General features: G+C 39.0%; 2 protein-coding genes across 5 annotated transcripts in view; one reads left to right on the top strand and one right to left on the bottom strand.

Annotated features, from left to right (window-relative positions):
• Positions 1-16193, bottom strand: part of LOC307018917 (post-GPI attachment to proteins factor 6-like) — a 55304-nt gene that overhangs the window by 23895 nt on the left and 15216 nt on the right. For all 3 annotated transcript variants that reach the window (XM_079649418.1, XM_079649416.1, XM_079649417.1), the window contains exons 14-17: positions 4248-4448; positions 3946-4167; positions 2197-2362; positions 1069-1355 (exon numbers count right to left, since the gene is read on the bottom strand). In XM_079649418.1, coding sequence (XP_079505544.1) covers positions 1069-1355; positions 2197-2362; positions 3946-4167; positions 4248-4448 — 876 coding nt within the window. The remainder of the gene's footprint in view (positions 1-1068; positions 1356-2196; positions 2363-3945; positions 4168-4247; positions 4449-16193) is intronic.
• rgs11 (regulator of G protein signaling 11) lies at positions 1247-15424 on the top strand. 2 transcript variants are annotated; one of them, XM_079649419.1, is made up of 18 exons: positions 1247-1383; positions 5827-6029; positions 6285-6381; positions 6611-6661; positions 7734-7840; positions 8020-8071; positions 8354-8412; positions 8588-8664; positions 8737-8818; positions 10298-10363; positions 11302-11325; positions 11418-11479; positions 11751-11864; positions 11973-12088; positions 13446-13533; positions 13616-13754; positions 14563-14645; positions 14734-15424. In XM_079649419.1, exons 2-18 carry the CDS (start codon positions 5967-5969, stop codon positions 14870-14872), a joined length of 1419 nt encoding a protein of 472 aa, XP_079505545.1. In that variant the 5' UTR covers positions 1247-1383; positions 5827-5966; the 3' UTR covers positions 14873-15424. The 2 variants fall into 2 exon arrangements, with proteins under 2 accessions (XP_079505545.1, XP_079505546.1); XM_079649420.1 differs by lacking the exon at positions 1247-1383 and adding an exon at positions 4346-4486.

The following is a 16193-nucleotide window of genomic DNA, read 5'->3' as shown; positions in this document are numbered from 1 at the left end:
TTAAGTGGGAGAACTTGCACAATTGGTGGCTGACTAAATACTTTTTTGCCCCACTGTATATTAATCACTCTGACCTCAGAAAACCATCAATTCAACCTTTAATTTCATGATGAGGGCGTCACTTGCAGAGGGATTTTTGCCGACGCGCATATCTTCAGTGTTTCCGTTTCCCATGTAGTATTTATTGGGTTGTTATATTCAGATATGAATTATAGGCACTAGAACTAAAATGCTCAGTGTGTGTGTACTCACTGCTTGTTCCGACACACATTACAAATCCTATACATATATTTGACGTAAGGCATAACGTACCATGCTGTTAAAAATAACGTTCTTTATCAACCTTTGAAACTGAAAGCGTTTTCGGTTTAACTACTTTTGCAAAATCAGATGTTTCCTTTCCAGCCGTTACACATTGTCAAGTGCTTCCAGCTCAGCTTTTAGGGTGAACACTTTTTCCCCATAGTGCAGTAAAGAGGTATTGATATTTTATTTGACTGTATTATATTTGTTATTGCACATTCCTTCTTCTTATGTTTGTATAAATCTTTTATTTTATTAATCCTTTACTTATATTTTATTCTAGAATAAAAACCCAATTTTCCCGATGATACATTTAATAAAATCTGAAAATGTATATTGAGCAACCATTCTTGCCAACATAATGTAATTATATATTTCTATATATATATTTCTATATATATATATATATATATATATATATATATAATTACATTACATTGCATTTAGCTGACGCTTTTATCCAAAGCGACTTACAGTAAGTACATTCGACCAGGAAGATACAACCTAAATGTAAAATGTAGTGGTATTTATAATGCATAGATCTGTACTCTGATCTTTCTGTATAAGTGCTTGTTGATGAAATGAGTAGCTGCACAGAAACTGCACATGGAAATGAGCTAATAGCTAATAGCTTCTCTTTTTGAGATGAATGTACATGTATGCCTGGTCCTTGTTTGATAAAGACATCATGAGATGATCCTCATGTTGTTGGTGTATTGCAGTCTGCACACACATGTGTACTGTGGGTAAATGGATCTCACGCACCTGTAGGACGCTCAGATGGAGAGCAGAGAACATAGGCCCCACCTCCCCCTCTCTCTCTGTAATGCCATTGGTCAAGGCCTGCTTCTTGTCTCCCTTGTCTCCCTTGTATGCTAGGGGGGCTTTAACGCACCAGCGCATCAAGCCCCCTAAAGGTGTGACATCCAGTGAGCTGATTGGGTGATTGCCGGAGAGGGGCGTGTTCAGGAAGTTGATGAGGACTAGACGAGGGTCGTCTTGGATCCACGACACAGTCATCTGGAGGAGTTCTAACGGGGGGGTGAGCTCCTCTGAAAACACACGCAAAGATAAGAGAAGGTGAATAAAAAGATGAGAACATTGTGAGGAAACGTTTCAGGGAATTCTCTTGTTTAGATAAAGCTATTGTACATATGCAATTCAAATGGAAGTGCATTCATTCCTATGGGAACCTCTGTGATCTTCATTGATTTTGCAAAATTCCTCCTTTCATAATTCTTTTTGTCAAAAATGTGCCTGAAAAATGTGAACATTTATCAGAGTTAGCTAGCATTTTGGGCTTAGCATTTGATGCTAATGTCTTGTGGACTGGGCTAATAGTCAAATAATGTTCCCATATAGCTGACACATACAAGTTCATTCAGTTATATGCAAACCTCAGTCATCTGCTCTGACTTTGATCAGTGAGTAGATGCAAAAGTGAAAACTTTAGTGGCAGTTTAAGGAAAGACCATATGCTAAAAAAAGTGTGTGAAATAGTTGAATTGTGTAATTGCATAATAAAACAAATTCAGCTAGTTTAATTAACACTTGAATTTAAAAAATGTTATTTTTGCTAAAATTGCAGATGGTTAGCACAGCCTACGCCACCCAAATCAAAAGTTTGATAAAAGTGGGATTATTACATGAATTTATACTTTCTATTATTTTGTAGTTGTGGTCCTGTTTCTGTTTGGCAATGTTCACACGAGGGGGCATACACCATACAGAATTACTGTCACAAAACTGTGTGGAAACACAGTGCTAGTCAACAAACAATTGACTAACTGCATTCCAGCCACCCAAACATTTTTTTTACAAAGGGAAAATCTCTTTTTATCATTTTTTAGGGCCCAGTTTTAGATGTTTTTTGGTGCTTTGGTGTTGTCCCACCTGTGGTGAGGTCGTAGAGCGTGGTGACAGCCGTGATGAACTGGCAGCAGAAGCGCGGGCTGGCACTGTGGATGTTCTGCAGCGTGGGCCCAGAGCCCGGCACCAAGCTACAGTAGTCGTCTACGAGAACCTGAGCCAGCCGCACACAGTACACACGGTGCGTTCTCTGGGGACACAAACAGAGTCATGTTCAGTACATACATTTGGAGTTAGAAGGGAGTTGAAATATCTCACATGACTTTGAGTACTCAATCAAGACAAGCCTCCGCCTCAAGGTCTAAGCTCTAAGACTAAAACTGCATAGAAGTGTAAAAAATGTTTAAAAAAGGTATAACATGCAATATATATATATATATATATATATATATAAATAAAGCTATTTATAAGCTTCGCGTTGGCCGAACCATGCCCCTTAGCTGTGATATAAAGACCATATATCACGGCCTGAAGTGAGTTATTGCTTTCATAAAACGGTTACAAATTATGGCAATATGAAAGAAAAATACACACTCCAATTTAAATAGTTATTAGTAAATAATGATGTTAAAACTAAAATAGTCCCTCCGTTGCCTTCTGCACAAAACATAATGTGAGGTGGTTGCTATGCAACAACAGTAACAACTAGCGAGCATATTAGACAGAGAGCGTTGATCCTTTATTTGGCTGTTTATTTGCATTAATGTGTATGTTGCCGTTTATTGTGCAGCCACCGAAAAACTGTCCAGCATCAGTAGCATGGCTTACGTGGTCACTTGTATAGATTGAGGTTGTTCGAGGCTGTTGCTTGGCGTGGCGAGAATATTGCTCTACTTTCTCCGGTCCCCGAGATTCGGCTTCCAGTAGCTCTGGAGAGAGCTTTCGCACCTTTCGAACCAATCAGATTGCTTGATTTGACTTATCCGTTTTATATATATATATATATATATATATATATATATATATATATATATATATATATATATATATATATATATATATATATATACCGACACACCTCATGTATTGTATGCATATGCAAACATTTAGCCCAGTCAGTATTCTGGTTGTCTTCTACAAATGGTCATTAACATAATTTGTATCCAGTTTCAAGGCCCTTTTCACAATATGCTTTGTAGATATAGGTCATTTTCTTTGTTTTTATTTTAACCATGAGAATGATTTTAGTCATTGAAAGTCTGGATTTAAGTATTCTTAAAAACATGCAAAAAAAACGCTAGCGGCAGCCAAATATTGTAAGTGAAACTGATTTGTTGCATAAGTGTCTTACACAAACAAGCTGGACCATCATTAGTAGCAACTCAGCAAACAGCCCCAATTATCTGGCGAGCTGCGACGGAAAACGCAGATTTTCAACGCAACACCGCTTTATTTGGTGTTTTTACCAAATGTGATCAACTGGTCTGTTTGTTTTGGAGAGGAGACATCTACATTTCATTCACCTCTTGTTGAAAACCTCCTGAACAATGAACAGTTAGGAATACTAACCGACAGTGGTTGACTGCTAAGACAAACTCCCACAGTGTTTCCCATACATCGATTCATTTGTGGCGGGCCGCCACAATTAAATATCGTATATAATTGTTTTTGCGCCCCCACAAATAGAATCAAATTCTGTGGGAAACACTGTCCCATGTTCCCATGCTTCCTCATGACGTCACCAAACTGTCTTATGTTATTGTCTTGTGCCAGATATTTTCACATCGTGATTTAAATGTACATTTAAGTATGTATGCATGTTTGACTCCTCACCTGTAACCACAAAGCAGCACATTCCAAGATAGGAACCCTGCCCACAGCAATTGCCATGGAGACCAGTTTGCCTAACAGCGCCATCCGACTTTCGTCTGCCTGGTTGCCTTGGAGACTAAAGAGGGCGGAGAACATAAGCTGACGGACAGTATCACGACTCTGTTCCTGGAAACAGCTGCACATGATCTCCAACAGCTGGAGCTCCTGGAGGGCACTCATCCTCTGAAAGAAACACACAGACAGTTAAATGGCTGCCTCTATGTGTGTGTTTATAAAGTGTATGTACATGTGGCGGTCATTACCCTGGCTGGTGTGTTTCTGTCCTTTGGTGCATGAAGAATGAACTCCTCCACCAGCTCCTGGGTTTTGGAGTCCACCTGGGGGGGCTGCCGGCCGGACTGCACCAGGTTACAGATGTAGATGTCCAGGTGGTACAGCAGCTCCTTGGCTGCACTCAGCACGTCGCGAGGCAGCAGCGACTGACGGATGTCGCCCATCACCACCTGAAAGAAACACATAACATACAAAATTCATTTCAAAGGTTTTAATGTCATATGCACATAAGCTACAGTGTAGAAATGGCAATGACATTCTTCGGACTCGAGCTCCTCCAACAATGCAACATAATAGAATACAACACAAATAAAATGGGACACATTTAAAACCTTTATGACAAGTACAATTGATGAAAGTTTAAAATGGACAAGTTAAAAAACTGCTTAAAAATAAGAATGAAATGCTGTAGTTAACTGGAATTTTCAACATTTAATTAATTGGCATTATGGTCATATAACACAACAAACACAATTCATTAATCTTCAGCCATTGTTTACTTTTCCATTCACGTAAGACGAACGACGACTGTAAAACGACCAATAAAGAGAAAGTAATTACAAACTCGAGTTTTAACGTTACATATCTATCACTTTATATCAGGGTTTCAAACTGTAGGTTGTATGTCAACTCTTTCCAGGCTGAGGAGCTCCACAGTCATTCGCTCTCCTCCATCCTGCTACAGCTAGGGCTAGCAAGGTTAGCTACAAATACTGGTTTGTAACCCGCAGCAGCTGCAATGCGCGTTAGTTATGGTCTGAACCTTTTCAATGAAACACAAGTATTTAGCCAAGATCTTACCTCTGGGAAAAGCCCTTAATATACTTAATAAATTAGCCGACGTAGTGACTAGTGAATTGTCTCAGGGCGACGAGCCACTTCCTGCTGTACGGAAGCCCGCCTGGGATAAAACGAAGGCAATAGACGTTTTAACGCGCGTGCTAAAATGCCAATAGAGAAATGTATTTCATAAATAAAATCCAAAAAAGCGATGTTGCGCAATAAAGAGATATTATTTATTTAAATAAAAAAAGAAACCACAACTACATCAAATGTAATATTTCAATGTAAAACGATTGAAATGTGTATTTATTATGGCTCTACACTTTACAATATATCCTAGTTTAGCAAACAAAGACTTTAGGGTTAAATGTTTTAAAGTATTCATAGTCTTAAACGGGCATATATAAAAACATTGCTCATTAATTTGTATTAATAATATTTTAAAATAAAATGTATTAGCCTATTTAACCAAACGTAAAGTTTAAAAACCAAACTTTATGTTTGTCAAAAAAATACCTGTAAGTGGTTCTCTATATCTAAATGTGCTTTGATATTATTTGTATGCTAACTGTTTTTAAATAGGTTTCTTTTTCTCAGCATACTTGCAATAAGTAGGCTACATCGAAAAAGTAAACATTCATAAGCTATAAGAAACTAAATACTGAAACGGAGATATAAACACATGTTGTTGTTTTTCATTCTGTACAGGAACTTTATATCATATCCAAATCACTTAGGCACATTAATCCTTTCTAATCTACACAGGGGCGCGCGCACCAAGCACCGGACCGCCTGCTGGGGAAAAAAAGGAAAGAGAGTGCACGCTCTGCTGCGCGCTCCCGCGGACAGCACTTCGGTCTCCAGCACTTTACCGTCCCGTCGAGTGATTCAAAGCATCCCGCAAGATGACCATCAACACCATGGCTAAAGGAGGCTGGCACCGGGATCAAATGTCATGCTTTCGAAAGGTAACACTCTGTTATTCTGTCTCTTTTAGTTTCATCATGTAAAACCATATACTGTCTATCTATATATAACCCTGAGTAAATCCGACAGCATGGTGATGATGAGAACAAGTTATAAAAGGGTGGAACATGAATTGTTAATCTCATTTTCTGACTTACTTGAGTTTGAGTTACTTTTTGTGTCATTATTTTCTATTTTCTTTGCATCTGCATGTGCATGTGCATCTGTGTGTGAATTTGTGTCTGTTCCCTTGACAGATGGAGAAAGTTATTGTGGCCATGCAGGACCCTGACATGGGCATGAAGATGAGAAACCAGAGGCTCCTTATCACCGTCATTCCACACGCTATGACAGGTATGTGTGTGAGTGTGTGTCCCTTTATGTCAGAGTGCATTACCTTCTGTGTGTGGACATGCAGTGTGTGTGTGTGTGTGTGTGTGTGTGTGTGTGTGTGTGTGTGTGTGTGTGTGTGTGTCAGCGATCTTGCATAATGCAGCAGTGATTTTTGGAGAATACTGTGTGTGCTTTTCAGAGTAGAGGAAGGAAGTTTGTCTCTTATTTCGGTCTCTTTTTTTTCTTTCAGGCCGTGATATTATTGACTGGTTGATGAAAAAAAATAATATCTGTGAGGAGGGTAAGAAAATAATACAATTTGTGTAAAGAGAGTATTTGCTGTGTGATTAACGTTTCCCTTGCTTGTTGTGTGTCGTTGCTAGGTTATTGTGTTTTCTCTCAAGCTGACATGGTAATGCTGTGTGTGTGTGTGTGTGTGTGTAAATGTGTGTGTGTGTAATGTAGGGGTAGCGGTTTCCAGTAAACAGAAATGGGGTGAGCCCCAGAGGATACAAGTTTGATTAACTCGCCTGATGATCTGGGTTTGATTAGCATCCCTGTGGAGGTGTTTAACCTCAGGAGACTTTTATGTACCTGAAGTAAATTAGAGGTTGGAAAAAATAGCCAATAGGTCCCTTTTGGCCTGAGAGCAGACTTAAGGAGGAAAGAGAAGAGCCAGTCAGCAAGAGAGAGAGACTGGTAAGAGCTGATTAGAAGGCATAGCACAGCTCTTTTTGGGGTAGCTGTCAATCATAGGGCTCTTTACCAAATGAGGAAAGACTGAAGATTGATGACGCTTTCATCACTGGGTCTTGATTTTTGAGAGATTGCTGGATATAAATGTTTGATTAAAAATAAAACAAGTGTATTTCAGATGCAGAAATTAGTAGCCTATAACTTCTATTATTGGTAAATCATAGGAAAAAGTATTTTTTTTTAATGCAAAATTGGCAACAAAAGGTTGTTTTTTAGACTCAAATATGGAGATTCCCTTCTTGTCTCTGTTATTATCAAAGTGAATATTTTGGACAAACTAAGACACCACTTAGGAATCTGAGTATCTGGGATGGAAAAATGTCAACATTTTCGTACGTTTCATAGACTTAAAGAGAGAGTTGAAAATAATCGGTGGTGGTACTATAAGCATTATTGATTTTCCATGATAAGATGGTTCAATTTGAGAGCTTATGAAAAATCTCTTGAGACATCAAACAAAGACAAATCTGGATATCCTCATATGTAGTTACTTAGCGTAGCCTAATAATGTCTCCTATAAACAGACATCGAAACATTTACGGTATCCTTAAAGGTTGAAGTAAAAAGCTGGATGAACTACTATAGCCCTGATGAGTTTCTTCTGTGGTGTTTTACAGAGTCGCTGCACATCAGTGGCCTGCTGGTGAGGTACGGGTACATTTACCCCCTCAAGGAGCCCCGATCTCTGGTGTTACGGCCCGACGAGTCGCCCTACCGCTTCCAGGTTAGTCATTCGTTCCTCAGTATAATAAGTTCACCTGCTGGTAAAGAAAACACCATCAAGTGTAAATGCTGAATCACTTTTGGATATCCCTCCTTCTATTCCACTTTCTAATCCCCCTTTGCAATTTTAACGATACATTTTTATCAGAAATCTGTAGCAATTTTGCTTGTTTTTTTCAGACTCCTTACTTCTGGACCAGTACCCGCTGGCCTGCATCAGAGCTAGACTATGGTAAGGCAATCCAAAAACAAACTGAAGGGGTAAGAGGAATGATCAGTTAAGAAGTATTTATATGTATTTAAATGGGATGGAGAACATTTTTCACCCACCATCACATTTTAAAATATAAACAAACTACCAATAATTCTAAGCAACAAAGCTTCCAGCTGAAATATAACTTTTAACAAAATAAATAGCATTTAAATGAGATTTATGCAAAACATATGGGCAAAACCCTCCTAACCTCTTATTTCTTTCTTTACTGTTTGTGTTGTCCTTTGTACGTGGCATCAGCCATCTATTTGGCTAAAAAGAACATAAGAAAACAAGGAGAATTGATGGAATATGAAAAGGTGAGTAACGTGTGAGTGTGTTAAAGAAAGACAGAGCATGTGTCAGTGCATCATGAATTATGCAGTAGTCTGGGGTACCAGGCCCATGTCATTTTTAACTCTTCACTATTCTAGTCCTATTCTCTCAGTTTGAATTTCTTATTCATCCCTGGTTCTTTTTCCTCTTCTTTTTTAGGAGAGGTACAGTGTGTTACACAAGAGGATCAACCACACCTGGGACTTTGTGGTGATGCAAGCAAGAGAGCAACTCAGGTACTCTCACACTCATACACACACATACAAACACATGAACACACACATCCTTACAGTGTGATTGATGTTTAGGGCATCCAAACAGAGGAGGAAGGCAGACCGCATTGTTCTAGAATGTCAGGAGCAGGCCTACTGGCTCATCAACAGACCCCCGGTACGTTATTCAACCTGTACTGTGATGTATTGAACTATATACTACACTATACAATACTATACTAATACCATACTATATCTTTCTCCACCGTAATGGATTAGACTATACTATATTAAATTACACTATACTACATTTTCTCCAACGTAATGTATTAAAGTAAACACTATTATACTACACAACACTATACTAACTATACTTCTCTCTTCCGTAATTCATTAAAATAAACAGTACGATACTATACTATACAATAGGATATTCAATACGATAGAATGCTATACTACACTAGTATATTGCATTAAATACTAATATACAGTACGAAACAATGCTATACTATGTCCTTCTATGCAATACCACACTAAACTATAGTATAGTTCTATTTACTGTGATAGACTTGAAAACATACTACATATCACTATGCTATGCTAGGTTTTTCTCTACTGTATTGGGTTAAAATAAATACTAAACTATAGTATAGTACTATTCATAATACAATATTATGCTATTCTATATGATAGTGCACTTACTCTACTACTTTTCAAACCTGTTCTATATTATACTATAGGCCTGCTATCCTGTATCGTGCATCACTAAACCTGCTATATTATATTTTCAATGTACAATACTGTGCTATGCTATAATAGTCTTGACCATACTTCTATAGAAACATGTTTCACATAATGAAACTCTCTGAAGTCCCACTAATGTTCCCTCACAGTCCCTTCTGCCTCACACATGAAATATTCAACCCATCTGGTAAAAGCTTCAGCTGACAACAGGGGAAAAAGAGAGAGAGAGAGAGAGAGAGAGGATGATAAACAGACATAGAGAGAGAAAGAGTCATCATATTCATCTTTCTTAATGTTGCCCTAACATCATAGCAGTCCATTTGTTTTAAGAAGGAGACAGGTAGAGAGAAGGATCATAGAGAAGGGAAGGACAAGTGGGTGTATGTCTGTTGGGGGAGGGAAGGCTGCAGGAAGGCCAGTGGAGGTACTGTGGGCAGAGCAGAGGTTGAAGCCGAGGGCAAGGGTTTGCAGGAGGGACTCCATCTTGTCTTGCTCTTATAAATTAGAGACGAGGACATGAAGAAAAAGAAAGAGAAACTTGAGAGTAAAAATCAGAGCCAGTGGAGTGGAAAGCTCAGGGAAGGATAAGTGCTCACCCACGCACACACAGTCTCGTCTCACACACACACACACACACACACACACACACACACACACACACACACACACACACACACACACACACACACACACACACACACACACACACACACACACACACACACACACACACACACACACACACACACACACACACACACACACACACACACACACACACACACACACACACACACACACACACACACACACACACACACACACACACACACACACACACACACACACACACACACACACACACACACACACACACACGTAAGTGTGCTTATGTGTGAGTATTTGTTTTCAGCCCGGGGCACGTAATGTGTTGGACATGGGTCTGGAGAGACCAAATAACACCGCACGAGTTACACTGGTCAGTGACATCATCACGTTTTTTACTTCCTGTTTGACTGTTTATTCCCCTTTGAAAAAATCAATGTGATAACACCTCTTCTATGTACCTCTTCTATGTATCTCTTCTCTCTTTCTCTTTTTGGCTGCTCTGATTTTTTCAAAGTAAGTTTCCAAGACAGCCATCCTATATATTGGACAATTATAGAATTGTATAATGTTTTAAAGAGGGGCCCCTTTTGGGGGGGTTTCCCTTTCCTGTATTGAGTAACATAGGTTTTTATCTAAAATCCCAAAGTTCAAGGCAGAGGGAGTTTCTCTCCCCCTGTCTAAAATGTTTACTTCTGCAACATAGTGACATCACTATGTAACACGTGCGCTTCTATTGGCTAGCGCTCTAACACATTGTACATGATAGGCTAAGGGGGGGTACATCTCTAAGCGGTTGACCAATCACAACAGAGCCGGCTAGCTAACCAGTCAGAGCACTCTGGGCTCTGGTTTCAGACAGAGGGTGAAAAGAGGTGCTGCAGCACAGGCAGTATGAGAAAAATAAAGACCTTTTTGAACATTAAAACATGGAAGTGTGTCAAACAGTAGAGGCAAAAAATACAAATATGAAACCTGAAATAAGCACAATAGGACACTTTAACGTTTTAAATAAAGGTTACTTCTATGCCATACAGAAGTTACGGCAGATTAAAACAATTACTGATAAGCAGCAAAACATGAAAATACCCATTTGTGATGATAATCAAACATACTGTATATGACACGTGTTTAACCTCCCACTGTGAATTTCCTATTAGAGGGAATATATAGGGTTTTAATATTTAAAGCCTGAACGCATATAGAAAGCAGGAAAGCTGCCTTCTACTACTGATATGATTACGTTTAAATGCATAATGCAGTTATTGTGTGACTTAAAGTGATGACACTGCGTTTCTCTCACAGCACTAGAACAGTGAGCACTACAAAAATGAGGTAAATATACACGTTCACTTTAATTACATCGAGTCTACATTAAAGCGTGCGATGTGTGAGTTAAAATGTGTGCTTCTTGCCTTTGTTTACAGATTGACACCTGTAAAAGGGCACTTGGAAGAAACCGTGTAAAGTCATCCATCTGCCTAGAAGGGTACGTGTCAGTTTGACGAACACACAAACATACACACAAGGACTAATGGACTTGAAGTCCTGCAGCGGCTGAATTCCAGCTCTCCAGCACGCACGCACGCACATGCACATAAGGCTTAGTGCTCCCACTATAAGAGCCACTAATGGATGCTTCCTGAGCATGCTTCCTCCATTAACTGTTATGATCTCACTAATACAATAATACTGTGTGTGTCTGTTTGTGTGTGTATTTTTGTGTGCGTGAATGCCTCTGCATTTGTGTGTACGTCCAGTTTTATGAAATACAGCGAGCAGTACCAGAACCACGACCCCATTATGCAAGGATGCCTTCCAAGCAACCCCTGGATCTCTGATGACTCCGCACATTGGACAATGAATTTAGAAACGTGAGGAAATCCACACTTCTCAAACAGAGTAATTTAGTTGATCATGTTTCAGATTTTGTAGCATCTCTTAACGTATCACTTTTTTTTTTTTTGTGTTTGCGTGAGCAGGGTACCTACACCGACACGTCTCCGAGTGGAGCGTTGGAGCTTCAGCTTCATGGAGCTTCTCAATGACGTGATGGGGAGGCGGGAGTTCATGACCTACCTGGAGAAAGAGTTTAGTGGTAAGCAAGAGTGACAAACATGTTGGAATGTTAAAAGAGAACACGGGTTGAACGTTCATGCTGATGATACACTGCTGTTCATCTCCTTATCATCCAATGACATTAGTCCTAAAACACTTCAATTATAAGACAGGTTGTAATTATTGGAGCAATTGTCCAGAGAACAAACCTAAAACAAAAAAAAGTGCAACGGTTTCGATCCAAGGAAGATACCCATGCACGCTTTTATCTCTAGCAAGCTCAATTTACTGCAATGCTCTACTTTCTGGTCTACCTCTGAATGCTATACATAAGCTACATATCGCGCAGATTGACGCATCACGTGTACTGACCAACACCAGAAGGAAAGCACATATCTAATCTCGTTCCCTTCATAGAACCTTTTAAGAATCTTTCATTTGTGTTCAAATAACTCAACAAACTAGTACTTGAAAACTTGTCAGACATGCTGTCCTTGTATGCTCCCTCTAAATCCCTAAGGTCCTCTGACACTGGGCTTTTAATTATTCCCTGGGTGAAGACCTTAGGGGAGGTTTAATTTAGTGTGTGGTCCTTTCTTCTGGAATAGCCTGCCAGAAGAGCTAAAGGCACCACCATTTTTCAATAGCCTGAATAAACTAAAAATACATCTTAAAACATAATTTTTTAGTTTGGCACTGTCTTAATATTATTACTGTACATTTTAAATAACCTATCTTTACTGTGCTTTTTTTCATTACACCTCATATTGCAATTTTACAGAAAAAGCTTTATAAATAAAATAAAAAGTTTAATTAAAATCTTAAAACTTTTGGTTATAACGTCAATCCAATTTTAAATTAAAAAATTTTCACATCCAATTCAAACACAGAATATCAGATATTTCTTTCATCTATTTCTATTCGAAGCTCATTTCTGTTTAACATGTTGAATCACTATTATATGGTAACAATTGGAGATGGAATTCTGCAAACCAAGTTATATATGGAGAAGCTAGAAATATTAATTGGATTGTTATCATAGGAAAATAATTTCAAATCTATTCTAACTCTTATAAGCATTCAGCATTTAATTAGTTCCCCTAGTAACATTTTCCAATCCCGGCGGTGATAATGGAACAGTTGAGGTAGTGGAAGATTAATTTCATGATATGGTTATTTGAGAGGATGGAAAGAATAGATAAGGAATAGGTGGCATGAAGAAGAAAAGGGATCTGTTCATCCATGCAGATGAAATATTCCCAGGAGCCAAAGTTTTCCGCAGAGGGCAGCGATGCTATAAAAAGTCCCTAATTGTTTGTCACATTTTCCTGCGTCATTGTTGTGTTATTCACTGTGTTCATACGTTCCTAACACCTGATGATCTGTCTCTCTGCTAGGGGAGAACCTGGCTTTCTGGCAGGCCTGTGAGGATATTAAGCATGGAGAAAGTTCAAGGATTGTCGAGAAAGTGGAAGAAATCTACAGGTAAGCGTAAAAGCAAACAAACAAGCTGAAATAGATACGTATAATAGGTCAGATGACTGCCATTCTTTCGTGTGTGATTCAGAAACTTCCTGGCTCCGGGAGCTCCCAGATGGGTCAACATCGACAGTAAAACAATGGATAAAACTCTATCGGGGATCAGACACCCACATCGTTTTGTCATGGAAGATGCACAAATGCACATCTACTTTCTCATCAAGAAGGTTTGACCAATGATCCACTGTAGTTTGGAACTTTAACGATTGGATATAGATCTTAAAATACTGCACATTTATAATGTCTTGCCTCTTTTTCCTCAATCAATTCTACCCATTATTTTCCAAGCCATGCTACTGTGGGAAGCATATACATGTACTTTTCCCTCACTTCCATGCATCAAATGGCTTTAACTTAAGAAAATCCGCCTTTTTTAGTATTTGGAATTATGTCATTTGTGAGGACTTTCAAGTCTAGATTAAAACATTGTCGAAGTTAACTTTTTGTTGTGCAACAATGCAGTGCACCTAAATTATATTACAATGCAAAGATAATGTGACTTTGCCGAAAATGATTGCAGTCCTGGTATTCAGTGTGATAAAAGTAACGACCTGAGCAAGTTTCACAAATCTGTTAATTGTTTATAATACCATTCCAAAAAGGGAAAATTCAATTGTTTTCGGGATGGGTTTAGGTTTAAGAGAAACATAGGTATACCTGTTTGTCCTCTAGCATAGGTATTCTGGATTGTGTGAATAAGAAGCACAATATGAACTAAACAACAGTGGTCCCAGTATTGACCCCTGAGGGACACCACATTTTGAAATGCCATTCATTCAGATAGAATGCAAACCAAGACCCTTTAATTTGGTTAAAACATACATTTTCTGTCACCTCTGGGTAGATATGGTATATCCTTGGCTGTCGTCTATTAAGTAAAAGCACATCTAAATGGCAAATGTAAAGGTTAGCTGACAGTTATCAGAAAATGTTTAGGTGATAATGGTGTATTTGTGTCTATGTTTGTTCTTTTAGGACTCTTATCCAAGATATCTGAAGTCTGACCTATACAAAAACATGCTGGCCAAAGGTATTGTCCCCCAGGAGACAAAGAAAAGGTAACATTAACCATTAACTACCACTTTACTATTACTTACATACATTATTTCTCTAACATGAAACCTTTATTTCTCTTCTTCCTCTCAGTGTGTTCCCCTTCATGAGACGCCAGCGCCACTCGAGCCCCTCCCCTGCTCAGGTTGCCACCCAGGCGACAGAGGACGGCGGGAATGCCAAGGGGGCCGGGCAAGCAGGTACCAACTCTGCAGCTGGCTCCAATGTCTGATGCTGAGCAAAAAAAAAAATCAGTCTTCCTTTGCTTTCTTTTTTGAGTCAAACTGTCTGCGTGCGTGCAAGCCAGAGCTTCACTTCTACTGCAACATTACAAAAGCTAGGATATCAACCTTTAAGCTTCCTCTCTGAGCACAGGTGTTAATGCATACCTCAGCGCCGCCACATCTTATTCCCAGAGCAGTGAACCGCAAAGGAAAAATAGCTTTTACAGCTGCTTAGCCATCCTTTATCTAATATCAGTCCAAAAGGTCTTTTTTGTTGTTTTTGATATGGACTCCTTAAAACAAGTCTTCCTTTTTCGCTCAATAGCTTTCATATAGAATCTTCTCTGTATCTCATAAGCAGTATTAGGCAGAACGATTGTTCAAAAAGCAATAGAAATGTAAAATATGTATTTATTGAAAACGTTGTCTCAGCATGTGTGTTATTATTGTGCAGTTTGCTTGTCTTCATCATTCCATGCCGGAGCTTCACATTGCAATGGTTGTTGCTGTTAATTTTGCTCCAGCATGTTTTCATCCCAATAAAAAATGTCACAACAGCATTCTGTATTGTGTTGTGCTCTCAGTGCTGCATGCTATGGTGAAGTGTGTGTGTGTGTGTGTGTGTGTGTGTGTGTGTGTGTGTGTGTGTGTGTGTGTGTGTGTGTGTGTGTGTGTGTGTGTGTGTGTGTGTGTGTGTGTGTGTGTGTGTGTGTGTGTGTGTGTGTGTGTGTGTGTGTGTGTGTGTGTGTGTGTGTGTGTGTGTGTGTGTGTGATATCAGGCTTTTGTTATCCTCACTTTCTTTCATGTGTCCTGTTTCTATAGCCTTAGGAGTATTTTAAGCACAAAGCCTTTATATGTTGTATTCTTTTTTTTGGTGCATTTATTTAACTCGAGATGTGAAGGCTTTGGACTATTGAAATATAGACTTCCAGTAACTCAGCCCATATGACAACTGCTTCAAAAGGCTCAGGTCTGTTTCCATGCTGTTCTCTTTCAGTACTGTGTCTGAACTTAGTGCTTCTCCGACTGGACTGGCTCCATCTTCTGGCTGCATGAAGTCAAAATAACATAAATGTTCACTCACTGTAAATAAGTGGTTCCCACCGGTTTGGCTTGTGCCACTTCAAAGTTAACAAATGTCCCCTTATTGTAAGATTTTGCAATTTTGCGCCCCTGCAGTTAGCCTATAAAATATGTGGATTGCGATGCATTCAATTTATATAAAACATTGACTTAAACATTATTCCCAGAGTAGTGGTTAGTCTTAGTGTCTAGACTACCTTAAGTTTCCATTTTTTAAATTAGAGTAATCCCATGGTCCCTTCTTA

This window comes from Notothenia rossii (genome assembly GCF_949606895.1).
Source record: "Notothenia rossii genome assembly, chromosome: 9".
Taxonomy (NCBI): Eukaryota; Metazoa; Chordata; class Actinopteri; order Perciformes; family Nototheniidae; genus Notothenia; species Notothenia rossii.
Note: the sequence above shows the minus strand (reverse complement) of the source record. Positions and strands in the feature narration are given on the sequence as shown.

Bases quoted from the DNA above. Each gene is read 5' to 3' on its own strand.
- rgs11 (XM_079649419.1), top strand. From the start codon at position 5,967: ATGACCATCAACACCATGGCTAAAGGAGGCTGGCACCGGGATCAAATG. The intron at 6,662-7,733 runs GTAAGAAAATAA...GGTGTTTTACAG, and splicing joins AAATAATATCTGTGAGGAGG to AGTCGCTGCACATCAGTGGC. The intron at 8,665-8,736 runs GTACTCTCACAC...ATTGATGTTTAG, and splicing joins CAAGCAAGAGAGCAACTCAG to GGCATCCAAACAGAGGAGGA.